This window comes from Mangifera indica, chromosome 15 (assembly GCF_011075055.1).
Source record: "Mangifera indica cultivar Alphonso chromosome 15, CATAS_Mindica_2.1, whole genome shotgun sequence".
NCBI classification, from domain to species: Eukaryota; Viridiplantae; Streptophyta; class Magnoliopsida; order Sapindales; family Anacardiaceae; genus Mangifera; species Mangifera indica.
In genome coordinates this window covers 613,144-633,410 of record NC_058151.1, presented here as the reverse complement: position 1 = coordinate 633,410, position 20,267 = coordinate 613,144, and the positions used below count along the sequence as shown (strand labels likewise).

At 27.7% G+C, this 20,267-nt stretch overlaps 1 protein-coding gene across 1 annotated transcript; it reads left to right on the top strand.

Annotated features, from left to right (window-relative positions):
* The first annotated feature begins 14,155 nt into the window (after positions 1-14,155).
* LOC123197758 (auxin-responsive protein SAUR71-like) lies at positions 14,156-14,887 on the top strand. Its single transcript, XM_044612136.1, has one exon. The coding sequence runs from the start codon at positions 14,275-14,277 to the stop codon at positions 14,677-14,679; it is 405 nt and encodes a 134-aa protein (XP_044468071.1). The 5' UTR covers positions 14,156-14,274; the 3' UTR covers positions 14,680-14,887.
* The last annotated feature ends 5,380 nt before the right edge of the window (positions 14,888-20,267 follow it).

Below are 20,267 nucleotides of genomic sequence, written 5' to 3'. Positions count from 1 at the left end.
TATTAAATTTATTTTATTTAAGTTTACTAATCAAACCAACTAAGACTTAGATTGATCATTTGAGAAGGCTAATCTCTAATTAAACTTTAAAAGCATTTGACCCATCTTGTATAATCTGTTGTAACTTAACTTAAATCTATTTATATGGTCATCATAATCTGCCATGTGGCCAAACTGGTTTTTCATTGGATTAATCCAGTTTAATATATATATAATTCAAATTTGAAAATATTTTAAGCCTTTCATTAAGTAGTTCTTACCAAGTAAGAGAATAGTTATTCCTAGGCAAAGAATAATGTTGACGATGAAAGGAGTTGACTATGATGGTTCTTTCTAAGGATTCCGATACCATAATTTAATGAGAATAGGTTTCTATTAATTTGGAAATAGAAAATTATTGGGTATTGTAAAGTAACTTGGAGAAGACAAAGGTTTGCATTAATTAAATGTTGACAATGAAAGGAGTTGACTATAATGGCTCTTTCTAAGGATTCAGATACTATTAGGATTGGATTCGAATCGAGTTAAACCGAATCGAGCTCGGCTCGGTTCATATATGGGTGGCTCGAATTCGAGCTCAAACTCGATCGAGCTAGGCTAAGGCTGGCTCGTTTCAGACTCGAATTCGACTCGGTTTGACTCGATTCATTTTTCGTTATCAAAACGACATCGTTTTTAATATATATTGATCAAAACGATGTTATTTTGTATCAAAAATTTTAATTAAAAAATCTGACGAGTAGCTCAAACTCGGCTAAGAGTGACTCGTTTCAGGCTCGATCGAACTGAGCTCAAGCTGGCTCAGCTTGAGTCCAGTCGTAGATACTATAATTTAATGAGAATAGGCTTCTATTAATTTGGAAATAGAAAATTATTAGGTATTGTAAAGTAACTTGGAGAAGACAAAGGTTTGCATTAATCATTAGCTTGGGCCAGTCTAGCAAAGAAATATCGTTTGTTGGGTATGGGAAGTTTATCATCTTGAAGAAATTTTTTCAACTATGACCACTTTTTTTAAAAGTATGCACGGCGGCCCACCCACGGATACCTCAAGTCAAATTTTTAGTTCACTGCCACCCTGCCAATGGTCCATTAATTAAGGGATGAATTCAAGTTAAATTGTTTTAATTTTATTTGTTAACTCAGTTTGAATAAATTTGAAATAAGTTCGTATAAACGAGTTTGAACTCAACATTAATTTACAGTTTAGAGGTGTTAGATTTGTCTAGTTTGCTCATTTACAAAAGTTTAAATCAAATAGATTAAAAAATATTATTTTGATCAATATACGTTAAAATAATATTGATTGATTGATTTTAACATAATTACGAGCTTAAATTAAAACTGTAATCAAATTTGAGTTTAACTTCCTTCAAATTGAGCCAAACTTAACCCTAGAATCGAGCTCAACTTTTTAAACTAAATCAAACTTAAACTGATCTAAATAATTCCTAAGATTATTGAAATGATTTGATATAGAAAAAAAAAAAAACCCTAAAATCAAGTGATTAAACATCTTAAAAGAACATGTATAACACAATACAAGATCACAATTATGATTGATTGAATATTATTGTAATATTTGTTTAATCTATAACTAGTCTAATTGATAGACCGGCCAAGACTCAGACAAAAACTACTCTGAATATGAAAACATTAGTCAAAACATTACTATGAAAATTATTGTTTGTATTCATTCATTTTACAAATTAGTAATTTCATTATTTATTTATACCCTAAGCCAATTCTAGTCTTTTTTAGAAATTCATTATGGATTAAGTGTATTTATCAAAATTTCAAATTTAAAAGGGTATAATTGTAAAGTTTTAAAGGTTGTTGGGATAGATACAAAATATACCCAAAATAAATAAATAAATAAATCAAGGTGGAACAAAAAACTTGGGGCTCGCAAAAAATTGAATTCAAACTCAATCACGTTAGACCAATTCAATAGGTATGACCAATTTAATAGTTGAGATTGTCTTTCACGTATTAGTAATAACTATCATAAAAGTTCATATTCTCAAAACATTCTTGTGACAAGACCTCTACTTATTTGTAGGGTTGGATTCAAGCTCGTTTGAGTTCAAATTCGGTTCGGTTCATATATAGCTGAACTCAAGTTCGAGTTCGAATTCAAACTCGTGAAAGCCAAGTTTGAACTCAGTTTAAATTCAGTTTGACTCGTTTTTCGTTATTAAAACGATGTCATTTTAATATATATTGATCAAAACGATGTCATTTTGGATCAAATTTTTTAATTAAAAAATCTGACAAGTAGCTTGAGCTCGGCCAAAGCTAGCTCGTTTAGGGCTCGTTTGAATCGAGCTTGAATTCGAATTCAAACAAATTCGGTTCAAATCTAACCCTACTTATTTGTTGTAAAGTTTGGTATTTGCTACATTGGCAATGTGAACTAACGTTAAGTTTAATTTTATTTCCACAAATTAGAGAATCAATTTTATTTCATTTACCGTTTATGTTGGATATTGACAGGGTATCATGGATAAAGTTAGATGGTTTAGGGGATTATATTCTATGCATAAGTATAAATAGTTCACGTACGTCTACATGTCTCATACTAAAAATTATGGTATTTTTAGACTCAATGTTGATGGACAAAGAGAAGGTTTTTTTTTTTTTTTTTTTTTAAATCCATGTAAAAAAGATAAAAAGGCCATGCATATGGTTGATGTCAAGAAACAAGACAGATCTATAATATAGAATTTTAGAATAGTTGGAATTACAATTAAGTTCATCATTAACAACTGATTGCATGATGGAATTACAATAAACCAAAGCTTGCATCCAAAATAGTAACTATCTAATCTTCAATGGAGTTTTTTTTTTTTTTTTTTTGGGAAAACTTTTATTAAAAAATTTCTCTATTGTGGACAACCATAAATGAAGTTTGGACTTTGATTGAGATTGAGGCAGCAGCAGCTTAAATGTTCATCTGCATTTTTCAGCCCATAACAAGGACATAGCATAAGATTTTGGCCCATGAATTATTTAACTTCATGGGCTAGGGTTGTTCCCATAGTTTCTTATATTGAATTTATAATATCTCATTGCTAAGTGGATCATAAATTTGCACAATCGAAGATCCTAAAACATGTTTGATATAACTTGTTAAGGTAAGGGCTTGGGGCAGTGTCCCGGCCCGCTCACTCTGGAACAAAACCCTTGTCCATTGATTGAGCAACTAAAAGTAGATACAGATAAAATTGAGTCTAAACATTTATTGGTTTGAGTTTAATTCAAATAAAAAATTTTCTAATTTAAGTTCAATTTGAATTTTTTAAGTTAAAATTAAGAGTGGTTTGAGTTTGATTCAAATAAAAAGTGATTCAATTCGAATAAAAAAATATTTAACTTGAAGCATGATTCATATTTATAACTCAAATTTATAGCTTATTGACAGTAACATTATTTTACCTAATAATAAGTAAAATGACATCATTTTTCTAATAAATCACAAACTTGATTTACAAATTCAAATCAAACTGGAGACAAACCAAGTTAAACTCCCTTTTACATGAATTCAAATCGATTTTAAAAATGAGTTGACCCTTTTGACTCGAACTCAATTTGAATTAGAATTAAGTAAATTCGAATTAAACTGATTTCTAAGACTAAATCATCTCAATTTAGTTCCAACTTTACGAGTAACAAAACTCTATGTGTTGCATCCTATAGATGAAGTGATTGTCAATTTCATTGTAAATTTGTAATTTTCCATTATTAATAAGCAAAATTGCTCTAAAGTCTAAACTATACAACTAAATTATAATAAGTGTTAAGTGATACATAAATAAAATTACAGACGTCTTATATAATAAGATAAGCTATATGTATATAATACATAACACCTAATTAAATTTTCAAAAATATTGTCAAATGTTGAATCACATGTTGTAGAACTTAGACCCAACTTGTCATTTAATTCTAAAAGGACATTGTCACCAAACTATCAAATTCATAAACAAACAATTTCTCTACTTCACTTTCATTCCAACTTCTACTTTTTTTTTTTCTTCCAACCTCACATTCTTTCTACAAAATTTCTACATACTAGAAGATAATTTTGAAAAAAATAAAATTTGTTGACTAGACTTTCTAGAAGATTATAGCTGTAATTTCACCTTTTTTTTTTTTTTTTACCTATAATTTTATATAAGAAATTGAGATATTGTTTAGAAAGTCTATTGATATTATTCATCCAACTGATGAAATAAATCAAAACCAAGAAGTAAAGAGTCCTACCTATTTTGTTGCTGCAACATAAATTGGGCAGCATAGATTGTCTAGAACAAATTCAATGTCACATGGGCTCAACCTTATCAATGATCTTTAAAAATCCAAGTAGCCAACCACGCTCACCAAAATTCAAAGTGTCCATACCCTAAAGTAGAGGGCACCATGCCCAAACTTATTCGGCATTGATGTTGAAAATCGTACCAGCTAGAAGTATACTGGATAGTGAGTATATTTTAATGCAAGTGATTGGAAACAATAAAATTATGATGTATATAGATATTTCGATCCATTATTTAAAAATCTATGTCTATCATTATGTTATTAATAGGGTTGGATTTGAACTGAGTCAGCTCAAACTCGGTTCTGTCGAACCTGAAAAGAGCCAGCCTTAGTGGAGCTCAGTCGAGCTCAAGCTCGAACTGCTCGTCAGATTTTTTAACTAAAATTTTTGATACAAAACGATATCATTTTGACTAATATATATTAAAATGATGTCGTTTTAATAATAAAAAAAGAGCCGAATTAAATTTGAGCTCGAACTCAAATCAAGCATATGTGAACAGAACTGAATTTAAACTCAATTCGATTCAAATCTAACCATAGTTATTAGTTTTTTATTATAATTTTACTATATAATATTATTAATATTACAAATGTCATCTAGATATCTGATATCTTTGTATGATCATTAATATTATGTTATTAGTTTTTAATTTTAATTTTTTAATTTTTCCTTTTACACGTTAGGCTAGAGCCTGAGGCCCCAGCATAGCTCACATAATCAACGAGCTTGACACAATCTGCAAAATCACTTATTTTGTTCCTCGTGAGCCATGCTGTCTTTTTTGGGGGTCAAATCCAGCCATGGGCTTAGCCGACACTCTGAACATGTCTACAACAAAGCAACTGGTCATCTGGACCATATGAATTTGACCAAGTAAAAATCTAACCGCATGACAGGTCGGCATGACAAATGCAAAACCATTCACAATAAATAAATATTTATATTAAAGTCTTGATTTAATACTGAAGGCAACGAACAATTGAACATGTCTTTCCGTAGTGGGGACCTTGCACCTGTACGGTTGGACAATTTTTAATAGGCCAGAAGACTTCTTCCCACCGAAAGGTAGGTAAAAACTCAAAACCCAACCTCCTAAATTTTAAAAATCTAAATTCTCACCTATACACCAAATTTTATTAAAATTTTTAAATAAAATTAAAGATAAAATTATCATTTAATAAAATAATTCTAAAAACTAAAATTTTATCACATTTTTTTCCCTTAGTTTAAAAATTAAATAATTTTTTTTCGTCTAAAGTTTAAAAAGTAATAATTTCCCCCTAAGAATTTAAAATTTGCCATCATCTCCGATCTTATTCGTTCTCCCACTTAGATATCTCTCTCTACTGACTTGTTTCTATCCACCAATTAAAATGATTAACTTCGATAAAAATGAAGTCATCTTTGTCTACGACAAAAACACTTTGATGAAGACAATTTCATCTTCGTCGAAGAAAATCTCCATTGTCCATGGTGGAAAAAAGTGGATAGAAAGAGATAAGTTCAGAGGGAAAGCCAATGCAGAACTTTGCTATCCCTAAAGCTGGTTTTAAAACCTTAAGGGGGCGTTTGGTTTGAGTAATGTTTTATTACCAAAATAGAAAGATTACCTTGAAGATAGATTACTTAAAAGATTATTGGGTATAAATGATTACTATGTTTGATAAAATTTAGTAGGTATAAATAATTATTGTGTTTGGTTAAAGGTAATAAAAGATTACTAGTAAATTATTTTACTTAAATGCACTTGAATATAATTATTTTTAAATATTTTTTATATTATTTGTTATATTAATTAAAAATAAATTTATTTTTATCTCAAAAAATTAATAAATAATAATATAATTATAATAAACTTAAGATTACCTCAGTAATCTTTAAATATCTAAGGTGAAGGTGGTAATCAGATTATCGCTTATATTACTTGTCACGTCAGCATTGGTAATAGAAGATTATTGTAATATTTTATTATTAACAAACCAAACAAGAGAATAAAAAATAGATTACCAAGGTAATCTTAAAAAACTCCAATCAAACGCCCCCTAAGAGTGAAATTGTTATTTTTTAAACTTTGGGTAAAAAAAATTATTTTATTTTTAAACTGAAGGTGAAAATCTAATAAGATTTTAGTTTTTAAAATTTTTTTTTGAATGATGATTTTATTTTTAATATTAACTAAATTTTTAATATAATTTTGTTTATAAATGAGAGTTTGAGTTTTTGAAAGTTAAAAAATAGGAGTTGAAAGTTACACTTAACCCAGGTTGGAACAAGTCTTTTGGACTTTTTATTATCTTCTAATTTTTAATTTTATATTTATTATTCCATCACTTTCATTTCAGTCAAGTTTCTTTGAAATTACGGTAAAATAAATATATAATTATTTTTATATTTAGTTTAAAATTAATAAATAAATGAGGCTTTTTTTTAATTTCCCATAAATTTCCCTACTAATTAGTAAGAAGACAAATATACCCTTGGCTGTGGGTGTGCGAATGGAATTCCAAGTCATGCTTATGTTGTGTCTCGTACGGTCAAGTAAACGGCAAAAACGATGCGGTAGGTCGGTGTTGGTCCCCACCCTTGTAACATTTGACCGTACGGCTAAATCGTAAAGACAATTATACCCTCTTCTCCACCCACCTTTTTCCCTACCTTATTCAGCTGGCTCACCATCTTCGATGCCACCACTAATCTTTTTAGAATATAATCAGATATTATCTTTAGGAATAAAATGATTGGATCTAATTGATAATCGAATTAATTAGTAGATAATCAGATAAGTTAATTTTTCTTAATTTGTGATTAAATATATAGGTTAATTTATTCAATAGTGTGTGTATATATATATATATATATATATGATAAATAATATTTATATTGAAGTTTTTATAATAAGTTTTTAAAAAAATCAATTTTTGTATGTTAATTGACTTAAACCTGATTTTATATGGTTTGATTAACGAATAATAGTTTAATCGATTAAATCAATCAGTCTGATTTGATTTTTAAAATCATGACCACTATTATCATCACCATCGTCTCAACTATTACTATTGTCTCTTCTTTTCATTACATTTGTTAGGTGTTTGTCATTTAAGATATGATTAAATCAATATTTGAATTCAACGCTCTAAAAGTTGGGGAAATTAATAGTGATAAAATTTTTAAGAATAAAATTTAAGTTTAATTCTTTATTATAATTAGTAAAATCTTGATTTATCTGATGTAATCATTATAAATATGATTATTATACTTTATAATTTATTTATCTGGCTAAGAAGGGCAAAGTTTTCCCACTAAAAAAAAGACTGAATCCAATCGAAAATATAGATAATCCTTCAATATACTATCACAGTCGCAAATAGAAACATGATTGATTATCTAATTGCTTAATTAGTGATCAAATTATAAAACTACTGTAAGGTGTTTTATGGGTTCGAACGTGCTATCCTATAGTCGATTAAATAATATTACTTTATATATATATATATATATATATATATATATATATATATATATATATATATATATATATAAAATTAAAATAATAAAATAAATAAGGCAAGATAATTTTAAATGGTCTTATATTCTATTCAAACAATTTTTTAGTTTAAAAAAAATGGTTAGGTAAATATAAGAAAGGAAATATCGCATATTCTCGAAAATTCTACTAATATCCTTATCAAACCTAATGACGTATCTCTTTCAAACTTTTTGAAAGCAGAAGATTACCTCTTTGACCAGGATTTTGGAAATAAGGATCGGAAAGAATATTGTATATAATAAGAGAAATTTGGACATATTCTAAACCTAAATGAAGACTTCATAGTGCAGTTGAGTTGTAAAGAATCTATATACATGCGCGGTCATGGGTTAGTTGGTAGGGATGACAATTCAACCCCCTACTTTGTCTCTTGTTAAATAGCGAGGAAATTTTTTGATAGGAGCGAAAATAGAACAAAAAATATTAAAATCTTTATAATTGGGGATGAGATTGAGATGAAAAGAAATATATCTTGACCCATCCCTTTTTTGGCTCATTTTCTCTCATCTATATTTCTTACACATTTAAATAATAAATTATTCTTAAAAATTTTGAATAATTACAAACATATTTTGATATTTAATAAATATTTTATTATTTTTCTAACGAAAATAAAAAAAAGAAGAAGATGAGAATTTCCCCTGTGAGGATGAGTAAAAAAAGCATAAAGAATTATTTTTTTAAAGAAAGAGGACATAAATTACTCGTTACACCCTTATAAAGGATGGAAAAAGATTTTTCCAACAAGACAATGATGGGAACAAGGATAGAGATTAGATATTTGCCCCTTACGCGACCCATTCTGTTGCCATCCCTATCAAATGGCCCCTTCAAATTTTAATTAACCTCTTTCAATTTATTATTTCTTCGTTAACCTCTACAATTTAAAGTTATTTAAACTTTAATCTATTAAAGTTTTATTTTTGATTTTCTCATTGTCATGTTTTAATCATATTATGTTTGTATCGATATACGACGATAATAAACCTTTATAGACAATTGTATAATCTTGTAAAGATTTTATGAAATATTAAGAGCATAGACTATAAATAAATAAATATATATATATATATATATATATATATATATATATATATATATATATATATATATATATATATATATATATATATATATTTGATCTTGTTACATTGGGTAATAGTATTTTAATTGACATATTTATTTATTTTTCTAGAAATAAATTCTTGACCTAATTGAATTTTTAGTCCTTAGATGGACTTAGAAGCTAATAACATACAAAGGAAAATATGAATTAAAAATAATTTGTATAGTTATATATTCATCGTTATTAGAAAACAAGTTAATTTATTATATTTATCTTGGTTAAGATATTTATTTAGTGTTAGAGTATAAAACTTAAATATGTCTAAAATATATCTTTGTAAGATTGGTAGAGAGTCATTAAAGGGAGATAATGGTTTAGTTGGTAGAAATGACAATTCAATCCTTTAATCTATCTCTTTTTGAACATGGACAAAATTTTTTAATAGAAATGAGGATAAAGATAAAAATAATTAAAGAATGAGATGGTAACGAGGATAAATATATCATGACGCATCCCTTCTCCTGCCCATCCCTTTCATTATATATCCCTTGAACCCATAAATATTGAACTAACTTTTACAAACACACCTTGACAATTAATATATATTTTATTATTTTTCTAGCAGTAACGGGAATAGAAAGGAAAGAAAAAAGAAAATTTATCTACGCGGATGAGATGGGGGAGGGGAGAGAATAGAGATTCCCCACTATCCCCCAATACGAAAATGTTTTTCCTGTAGAGATGAGAACATGAATTAGGGTATCATCCTTTACCCAACCATTGCATTACCATCCCAATTAAGTGGCCTTATTATTGACCTATTTTAATTTATTATTTCTTCATTAACCTCTATATTTTACAGTTATTCATACTATAATCTCTTTTAAGTTTTATTTTTTGTTTTCGAAATGTTAATACATATTTAATTTTTTTAATTAAAAACTTAATAATTAATCATATTGTGTTTGTATTGATTTATGATGATTATAGACCTTTATAAACAGATACATAATTTTATGAAATATTAATATTATATATATATATAATATTTTAATATTATTGATAATATTTGATCCTGTTACATTGGATAGTATTATTTTAATTGACATAGTTATTTATTTATTTGAAAATAAATTCTAGACGTAATTGAATTTTAGTCCTCCTATGGACTTAGAAGCAGTACATACAAAGGAAAATATGAACTAAAAATATCATAGTCATTAGAGAATGAGTCAATTTATCTAGGTTAAGATGTCTATTTAGTAGTAGAATGTAAGATTTGAATATGTCTAAAGTATATTTTTGTAAAATCGGTAGAGAGTTATTAAATTTGAATATGTCAAAAATAAAAATTCCAATGTAAATTAAATTTTGAAAATAACTCTTTATCTACTCCTTAATTTGTATTTAATATGAAACCCTTCCCTTTTAACTTTATTCTAATTATAACTTATTATATATATTTAAAAAAAAAAATGATATAGAGATAGTAAAAACTACCCAACATGATTTTCTCGAGCATAAATTCGACGATAAGTCAAATTTCTCGTTAGACTCAAGTTTTAAACTAAATTTTCAAAATGATGTTGAAAGATTTTTGAATTATAAAAAATAATATCACACTGAGACTTTTTATGTATAAATATAAGATAATAAAAAAGCTAGTAATTATTATTATTATTTAATTATAATAAATTAATTTTGATTTAATTTAAGGCTTACAAGGAAGAAACTCAAGTTGCTTCCATAAATAACCTAACCCTAAATTTTCATTAATTGAAATTATTCATTATTTCTTTTAGGGTAAGCAAGCATGAGCAAACAGCCTCATCCACTAATTAATTATTATAAATATGACCCATTTGAAATTAACCCTATTAAAATCCAAAATTAGCACTTGAAATTGCATTAGAATCCAAACAAGTAATTGATACTTCTTTGAAATTTTAAGCTCTTTCAAGATTAGGTTAGAAATTCTTGAGTCACCAAACTTTTAAACAAATTTAAATGCTTAGTTATACTTAAGTAATACTATATATACCAATATTCTTTTGTTAACGGTAAGAATAGCTTGACTTTTTATTACATAATTAGATAATCTAATTTTGTATTTTCTCTTTAATTTAAAATCATTCAGTCGTATCATAATACGTCGATTTGTTTATACTTATTATTAAGAGAATTTTTGTATATAAAATCTTATTCATTATGATTTGTGCAAAACTACTAAGAATCGTATGATTAATATTTTTAATATTAAATATATAATTAATAAGATATTTTGTACTTTTAAATTATTAAATAAACATAAACACGGCCAATTTTCGAAATCGGTTGTGTAATGGGTACATTTATAAACAAAATTTTAGTCTAATATATTTATTATAAAATTGACAAAAAAAAAGTGTTGAAATATATAAAAATAAAAGTAAAATAAATATTTTAAATGATGTTATACAATAAAAATATAAAAAATGTGCTACATTTATCTAATATAACGTTTTTATTCATTGAAAACTATATTAGTGTAGACGTAGACCTAATTTTATTCAATAAACATGAAAATAATATTATATATATTTCACCTAAAACTTTGTCGTCAAAAAAGGCTCACTCTTAAGAAAATGAATACGATCGATACTCTATCTAAAACATTATTATTATACAGTATTTTACTCGATAAATATGTAAAACATCTATCCCACTAAAGACTTTAGCAATAAATACTCATAATTTTGTATGAGTTGTATTCGTCCACGTAACATGTTTTTCTCTCGATACGGTCGTCTCATCAAAGCTTTTATCAAAATTTATCCATTGTTTGCTTGAAAGCAAATTAATTTGAAAAGAAAAAAATCATGCACGTTCAAGAGGTGCAAAATGTGAAGGGGTAAATTCAGATTGAAAATGGCTTCCACAACATTATTGTTTCTGAATTTAATTCAATTTACCCCCTCATATTTGACTTAATAACAATTCACCCCCTTAAGCATCTAAAATAGTAACTTATCCTTTATTGTCACCACTTCGTTAGGGTTTTCATCACAAAATCTTGACGAACATCTACAGGCTGAAAGGGTGCAATTTTTTATATTCTAAAACTATGAGTAATTATGTTCACATTTTATTGAGGTGTCACCATGATATGTTGTTTGCTAATTTTAATTAATTAATAAATTAAATTCTCACTTGGGATAATGAAATCTATCATTTGTAGAGCATATAATAAAATTGTAATAATGTTTAATCATTTTCTTGTGGACTATATATATATATATATATATAATGGAATATTATTATTGCATAAATGTGATGTAAAGATGATGAGCACAAAAACAATTAAATTCATTTTTCTATCCAAAAAAGTATTTAAAATCCCTAAAGTACTTTAACTTATAATAAATTTTAAAAAAATGACTTGACGTTTTATGATTAAATGACCATTAAATATAAAAAAATTACAATCATATTATTAATTTATATGTTATCTTGTTAGTTTTTACGATCAAATTAATAAAAAATATTTATAGATATAATTTTATTCAATTTTATTATCAATTAAAGTAATTTTATAAAAGGGTTCGGTTTTACACTCGTTTTTGGAAAACTATTTTGAAGAATGTTAAGAATAATTACAAGTATATTAAAAGTAATTAGTTTAATATTGTATATTATGTATCTAAAAATATTATAATTATATTGATAAAAGTAGGGGTAGATTGAAGTTGAGTTTATTCATACTTAAATTTATGTTCAAATCAAATAATTCAAACTTGAGTTTACGTTATAACTTGAAAGCTCGAATAAAGTTTAAAGGCCTTTGAATAATTTTAATTTTTTTTCTCACTCGTCATTTCTTTTAATATTATTATATATCATCTAAATCAATTTAAACTCAAATTAAATTTATTATTTTAAATTTAAATTAACTTTTATTTAAATTTAAATGGATTCCGTTTAGTTAAAATATACTATTAAGAAGGGGGGTTTTTCAAGATGATAGGAGTAGATTCAAGACTTCTAGGCAAGTTAGGGATGACACCAAAGTAGAAACTTTACACGAAACTAAAAAAGGTGAAAGCAAAAGGCCAAAGCCAAATTTCTTGCCAAAAACAAGACGCCGAAAATGGGAAATGGCGTGGGCTTCATTAAAACGACCAGTTGCAGCACAAAGATTCCTTACCTCAAAAATGAGAGGCTTTAAACAACGCAGCGTACTTTTCTTTTTATCCTTCTTTTGCAAAAGAATATACCGCCCCTCACCGCCTCTTCTGGAGCGTGACGAGGATTCCGAGGAATAATATTCCCTAAAAGGGCGCGTGAACTCAGAGGGAGCGTGAGAGCAGTGGTGTGAAAGGCGTAAAGTGACACCCGGGTGAGACAAGTTAAGTAACTGGAAAAGCATTTAAAGGGAACATTCATGGTCACGGAACTGTACGGCGATGGGCTAAGGAAAAAGTGACGTTCCGTTAATCGCGGGTGTGAAATTTTTTATTTATTTATTTTAATAAAAATAATTATTAAAAAATTATATTAATGAAAATTATTTTATTTCACTTTATTTTAAAATTTATGAGTAGTTAACAAGAGTTTCAAACTAAATGCAAAGGGCAAGTGAGAGAAAATAGATAAATATCTATCTATAAAAATGTGTTTTTTATTGATATGTATATATAAATTATAAACATGTTTTATCTTTTTCGTTTACGTCATTGCAAACGTTTATAAATACAGTTAACTAATTATATGTATTACAAATATATTTATTTTCTGAACGGCTAATCACAAGTACAACTAAGAAAAAATAGAAAAAAAATCAAATATGTTTTATCGGAAATTTGTGCAAATTTTTGGTCCCATTGAATAATTGTTTGAAATAATCATGTAAAATTTTCTTTTAAATGCAAATAAATATATAAATTACAAAATTTGGGGGTTTCATCCCCATAATAGAAAAATACAAAATTGGCCCAACTAAACCTTGAGTACGAGTCGTGAGTCGTGACCCAACTTCTAGTCCTGGCTGACTCATACAGAATGCACAAACAAATTTTCAGTTAAAAAAATATTAATATTAATAAATATAAAGACAGAGAAACAATTAATTTAATTATTTATTTTATTTTCTCTCACTAATTGTACCTTCCAAGTACGCCAACCTGTACCTCTCTCTCATCATCACCTTTATGTGTGTGTATCTCTCTTCTTTTTCCCCTTTAAATATGCCTCCCCACTTTTTCTTTTCTCCCAAACTCTTCTTCCGTGTTTTCCTTCGCTTTCTCGCCAGCCAAACACCTCAGAATTCACTTCCCTAACTGTCTTACTATCTTCTTCCAAATGAAGCAGCTCATCCGCCGTCTATCTCGTGTGGCCGACTCCTCTCAGTACAGCCTCCTGCGCTCCGACTCCCGCTGCTCTCGCCGACCGTTTTCCACTGCTGCTGTCACCAAATCCTTGGCGCGCCGATCCACAAACTCCAAGCCTGTTCCCGAAGGCCACGTGCCGGTCTACGTCGGCGACGAGATGGAGCGTTTCGTCGTTAGTGCTGAGTTGCTGAACCACCCGTTTTTCGTCGGTCTTCTCAACAAGTCGGCTCAGGAGTACGGTTACGAACAAAAAGGAGTCCTTCATATTCCGTGTCACGTGCTCGTCTTCGAGCGAGTCTTGGAAGCTCTTCGTCTTGGTTTGGAGTCACGTGACCTCCAGGATCTGATCGGCTGCACCTCCGATGAATTTTTCTAGAGGTTTTTTTTTTTTCAGGGAGATCTTGATACAGATATAATATCTATATGAATATATAAATATAGTGTCAAAACGAGATCGCTGCGGGGGATTTTCCTTGTAAATATATCCTTTTTTGCGGTCTTTCCGAGGAAATTTTCAGGGCTTGTTGTTGAAGGTATGTAAAGGAAAATGCAAACCATGAAAAAGAACTTGACGATTTTGCCCTCGTTTTTTTTTTTCCCAGATGTGTGCACTACTAGCGATGCTGTTTGGCTGCTGAGAAAATTGCGTTAGGTGGCCGAAAGAAAATTCTTAGATTAAATTTAGATTTTAAAGGGAATGGTAATTAATTAAGGGGAATCGGTTCGGTGGTGTCTGTCTGGTAACGTATGGAAGTGGTGCAGGGGTAAAATGGTAATGTTAGGTGAATAGGATTTAAGCGTTATTTGGACTATTGTTGGAGGGTAAAATTGGAAGGCAAACATAATAATGGGATATAACCAGACGATGCCAATCTGCAGAAAGTGAAAAAAAATCCAAGAAAAGTGCATGCCTTCCCATCACTCATTTTAATTTTCGATAAAATTATGTACTTTTATTGCGTGTATTAATTTGATTGGTCATTTAGGATTTAAAAATATTGATCACATAATGATATGTATAATTAATATTTATTATAATTATATATAATAAGAAAATATAGAAAAAATAGATAGATGAATTTTAATGTGGATTGATTGGAAATACCCAGAGACTTTGTCTACAATAATAATATTGTCTGAGTAATGTAAATTGGAAGTTGCAGTACAATTTTAGAACGCTAGTTGTGTGTAGTAGATAGGGCTGGATTTGAGCCGAGTTAGCTCGAGTTTGGGTTTGGTTCGGTTCGAACCCGAAACGAGTTAGGCTCCGCTCAGCTCGATCGAGCTCGAGCTGGCTCGGCTTGGTAGGGCATATTTTTTTTAAAATTTTTAAAATTTTTTTTATACAAAACGACGTCATTTTGATCTATATATATACACAAAACGATATTATTTTGATATGAAAAACTAGCTGAACCGAGCAAAAAATGAGCCGAACTCAAGCCGAGCTGAGTTCAGCTCGAGTCGCCCCTAAATAAAGCGAGCCGAGCCCGAGCTGGCTGTGAACCGAGCTTGACTCGGCTCGAATCTACCCATAGTAGTAGAATCATCTCTATTATGGTTCTTTTACTGTTAAAAAAAAATTATACTAGAAAGATTAGAGTTATATGTAACATTGTTTTGTGAAGTACGGATGTATATGACTTATAAATATTGTCATGATTCTAATATAACAAGAGAATAATTATAGTTTAATTGAGACCGATAAAATTGTGAAATGTGTTTTTAATACAATAAAAAAATTATTTAATGTTAAACAAATTTTGGAAGTTGTAATAGATATCGAGGGATGATAATGGAAAAGCGTGGGGTCGAATTCTTTATTTCCATTCCTATTAGAAGGGTGATAGTAGTTTATTGTTTCTTACTTAACGGATAAAAATCTTCTCTCTATCTCTTATTTGTGAGAAAAAGTCTACTCTTTATTTTTGTATCTATTGAAAAAAATCTCTTCTTCATATTTTTAAATATAATATAAATATATTTAATAATAAAATTAATTTATTATTTTAAATATTATAAATTATTTATATTAATTATAAAAATATAAATAATATAAAATTATAAAAATACGTTAACACTTGAAACAAATATGAAGGGATAATAACATGGAGCTTCTAGATGGTTATAGAGTCTTATCCAAATCTTTCTCTTCAGCCTATGGGCTTGTGTGATAATATGATTGAGCTTTGAGAGTGGTAAAGAATAAGATCAAAAGGTGCCTGATTAGACAGAGGCTAATTATTCCCTTATCTAAAACAGCGTATTTTCAAAGGTGAAGAAGGAAAAGAAACAAAAAAGGAGCGGAAAATCCGGCAATTAACCAGCCTATCACAAAATTTTCAAGCTTAATTGGAGTTGTGATTAGTGATTAGAGAATCTTTAAACAAGATTACATGCTTAATTCAGGGTTTAGTTCCACCTAATTATTCATTAATAATCCCTTAAACATCCCCTAACAAATTTCATTAGGTAAGTTCTTGGTGCTTATATCTTTGATTTTTATACTGTCTTTTATCAATTTGATACTGAGTTTTAGATGATGAGGTTCATAATAATAATAATAATAAATAATAATAATAATAATAATAATAATAATACCCAAAATATTTGTTATAAACAATGTTTTTATATTTAGATAAGGTCTTAACTCAATTAAAGTGTTACTTCGAATATGTTTATTTATAACAAATTAAATAATGTATAATCAAGCAGAATTGTAATATAATAATGTGTAAAGTTGTAATCAAATTGAATTAAATATCATTAGGCATGAGCTTGACTTGATTATATTTTAGAAAAGTTCAAGCTTGAGCTTGAAATAGGAACTACAGGTTCTAGCGTATCTTTAAAAATTACCGTCGTAACTTATAAAATTTTCAATTATTTTTATGTTTAAAGTTTAAAAGTAAAATTTTAGTAATATAAGTGTAATATTTTAAACTTTTAAAGGTTTTTCAATATTATGCTCAAGTTGAGACATGAACTCACCAAGCTAAAAAACAACAAACTTGAGCTGCTCAAGCTTCGTATATTACTTTGTATACATTACAGCTTCTGTAATGTATTTCATTAAAAAAAAAAAAACAACATAAAAAAGTGGAAATGTTACATGGAATCACACTAAAATAAAACTGAATTGTCTTTTATAGAGCACTACCCATATCACTTTGTATAGATATGATTCCAATATTTGTGGGAGACATACAAAATTTATTCTGATTTAGCTTAAATAGTGAAGCTATGATGACAAATTGGTGATTAATTAAGAATAAGATTAGCATGTGAATAATTAGTTAGGGTGTCATAAAATTAGAAGTTAAAAGAAGTGGGTTAGTAGATACAAATAAATTGACATATCATTATATATTTTAATATACTTAATCATATGATAATATATTAAATTATTCATATTTTTTAGTACGTATCTATCGCACATGTAAGAATGAGTTTGCCATTAATAGAGTTGCCATCAATGATATATTATTATTAATGACATTTTCAATCAACTTGAATAAACTTGAGCTCATCATTATGAATTTTAGTTGAAGCTACTCATGTTTGGGTTGAATTCGACTTGAATATGCCTAGTCATTAATCAAGAAATTTAGTTTAATTATTGAATTAATTACGGAATTTTTATGGACCCCTTATTCCATTACCATACGAGATAGGGTAATTGATTAGACAAATAGGAAAAGAGAATTTTGATTTGGCTTTAAATAAGCAATCTTTGTGGTCACATAAATGTATCAGTTTTTTATTTTTCAGGATGCTCTTAATCCAACTTAATTTAATTTATCAACCCTTTTGAATATTCTGATTAATTGATAATTCAATAAAATTATACCTACCATATATATTTATATATATATATATATATATATATGACGAAATCAAAGCAAATGAAAGAAGAAAAAACTGATACAGGAAATTATTTATACTAGTTGGATGATCAGATTAATTACCTACCTCTACTTTGAGAGATAATAAAATAAATTTACAATACAAGAAAAATTATTACAAAAGAGTGTTAGCACAAATTTTGTTTTCAGATAATAGCTCGTACACTTGAACCCCTACTTGTTGATTCTTTTCTCAATTTCTCTCTGATTGCACACACAACAACGATTTTTATCATAACTTTTAGATGTGTCGTCTTTGTCTTTCAGATTAAGACAATCGGTCTTCGTTTGAGACAAAAATGAAATCGTCTCAATCAGAGAGACAAGGGAGAAAGATCAGAGAGAGAGAGATAAAGCCGAAGAGAGAACGATTGATGGTCGAAGACCACCAATTGATGTTGGAGAAGAGAGAAACAAACTTAAAAAGGTATGTATCACTTTTCAAACTTTATATTAAAAAAATTGTGAGTTTTTTAAATATGAGGATAAAAGTATAATAAAATTTAAAATTTTTATTAAATACCAGTTTTACCTTTAATTCTAATTGAAAATTTTAATAAAAATTTATTTATAAGTTAGTATTTAAAATTTAATTCTAAATTCTAACTGACACACACACACACACACACACATATATATATATATATATATATATATATATATATATATATATATATACACACACACACACACACACAGTGCCCGCACCTGTTTTCGCCTTACTAGAATTTCTTTTGCCACACCAACCTCTACTGTAATTCCACAGACATCGGATTCTGTTCAACTAAAATAAACCGCTATATTTACTTAAAGTGTAGTGTAATAAAGTATTTGTCTCCATAATTTATAGACAAGAAAATTTGCCTTAGTCAATAACATCAATGATGTGATAAATTCGCTTTGATTTATTATTCGATTTTTAAAAGAAAATTATGTAGTCATATTCAAAAGCAAATTTGACTAGAATTTTATACTCTTTGAAGTATGAAAAAAGAAAATGACAAAAATTAGCAATCGAATATAATAAGTTAACTATAGACTGAAATTCAACTAGTCAACACGAAACTCTACCGAAATTTGAGACTAAATATTTCAAAGACTTGACTAAATTGTAGGGGTGGATTCTTGCTTGCTGGCTGGCAATTTTCGAAATCATCGTTCATTTAAACTAATTAAATTATATTGATTACCTTTCTATTAACATTGTTTATTCTCTCTATGGCCTCCAATGATACTACCGTATATCTGTTTAAACAAATTCAAATTAAATATTATGGTTTTAAGTAATATTATTTATGTATATATTTTTCATATACACTTTGAATATACATATAATATATCATCATATAATTAAATTTTTTTAAATTTTTTACTCAAAATCATCTAATCACATAATAAAATGTATGTGTATTATATATATATATATATATATATATAATTTTATTGTTACAAGGAGAGAACAAGTCTTGATAATGACAGAGCGTTTCATCTAGTTTATGTCGATGTATCTTTAATTAGAATATTCAATTATATATATTGTATTAGACTATTTTTTAATTTCTATCAATGGGTTGGTGAAAGATTAAAAAAATAATTAATTAATTCTTACAAATATATGAAGAGTCAAGATCTAATAAAAATAATTAAATGTTTAATTATGGACTTATAGTAACACTTTCAAAATTTTTTTTATTAAAAATTCGATTCTTTTTATAAAAAAAAAAGAAAAAAGTGAAGGTTTAATTATTCAAGAGGAAATTTTGACAGTTCAACACTTCAATTAAAAATTTAGTTCCTTTAGTAGAAAAAACTGAATCAAGCTATTATTAGATTCACAATTCAAACTAAAACAAACTCTCTCTCTCTCTCTCTCTCTTTCTATTCGATTTTAAAAATGAATTGATTCAACCAATTTAAGTTTAACTTAAATGAATTTAAAAATAAGATAAATTGATCAAAACCAAATTTCGAATCTGAGTTAGCTTGGTGATCCAACCATATACTATATATGTCTATTATATAATAAGAGATCATATTACATGTTAAACAGGTATAAATA

Coding starts and splice junctions, on each gene's coding strand:
- LOC123197758 (XM_044612136.1), top strand. CDS start 14,275: ATGAAGCAGCTCATCCGCCGTCTATCTCGTGTGGCCGACTCCTCTCAG.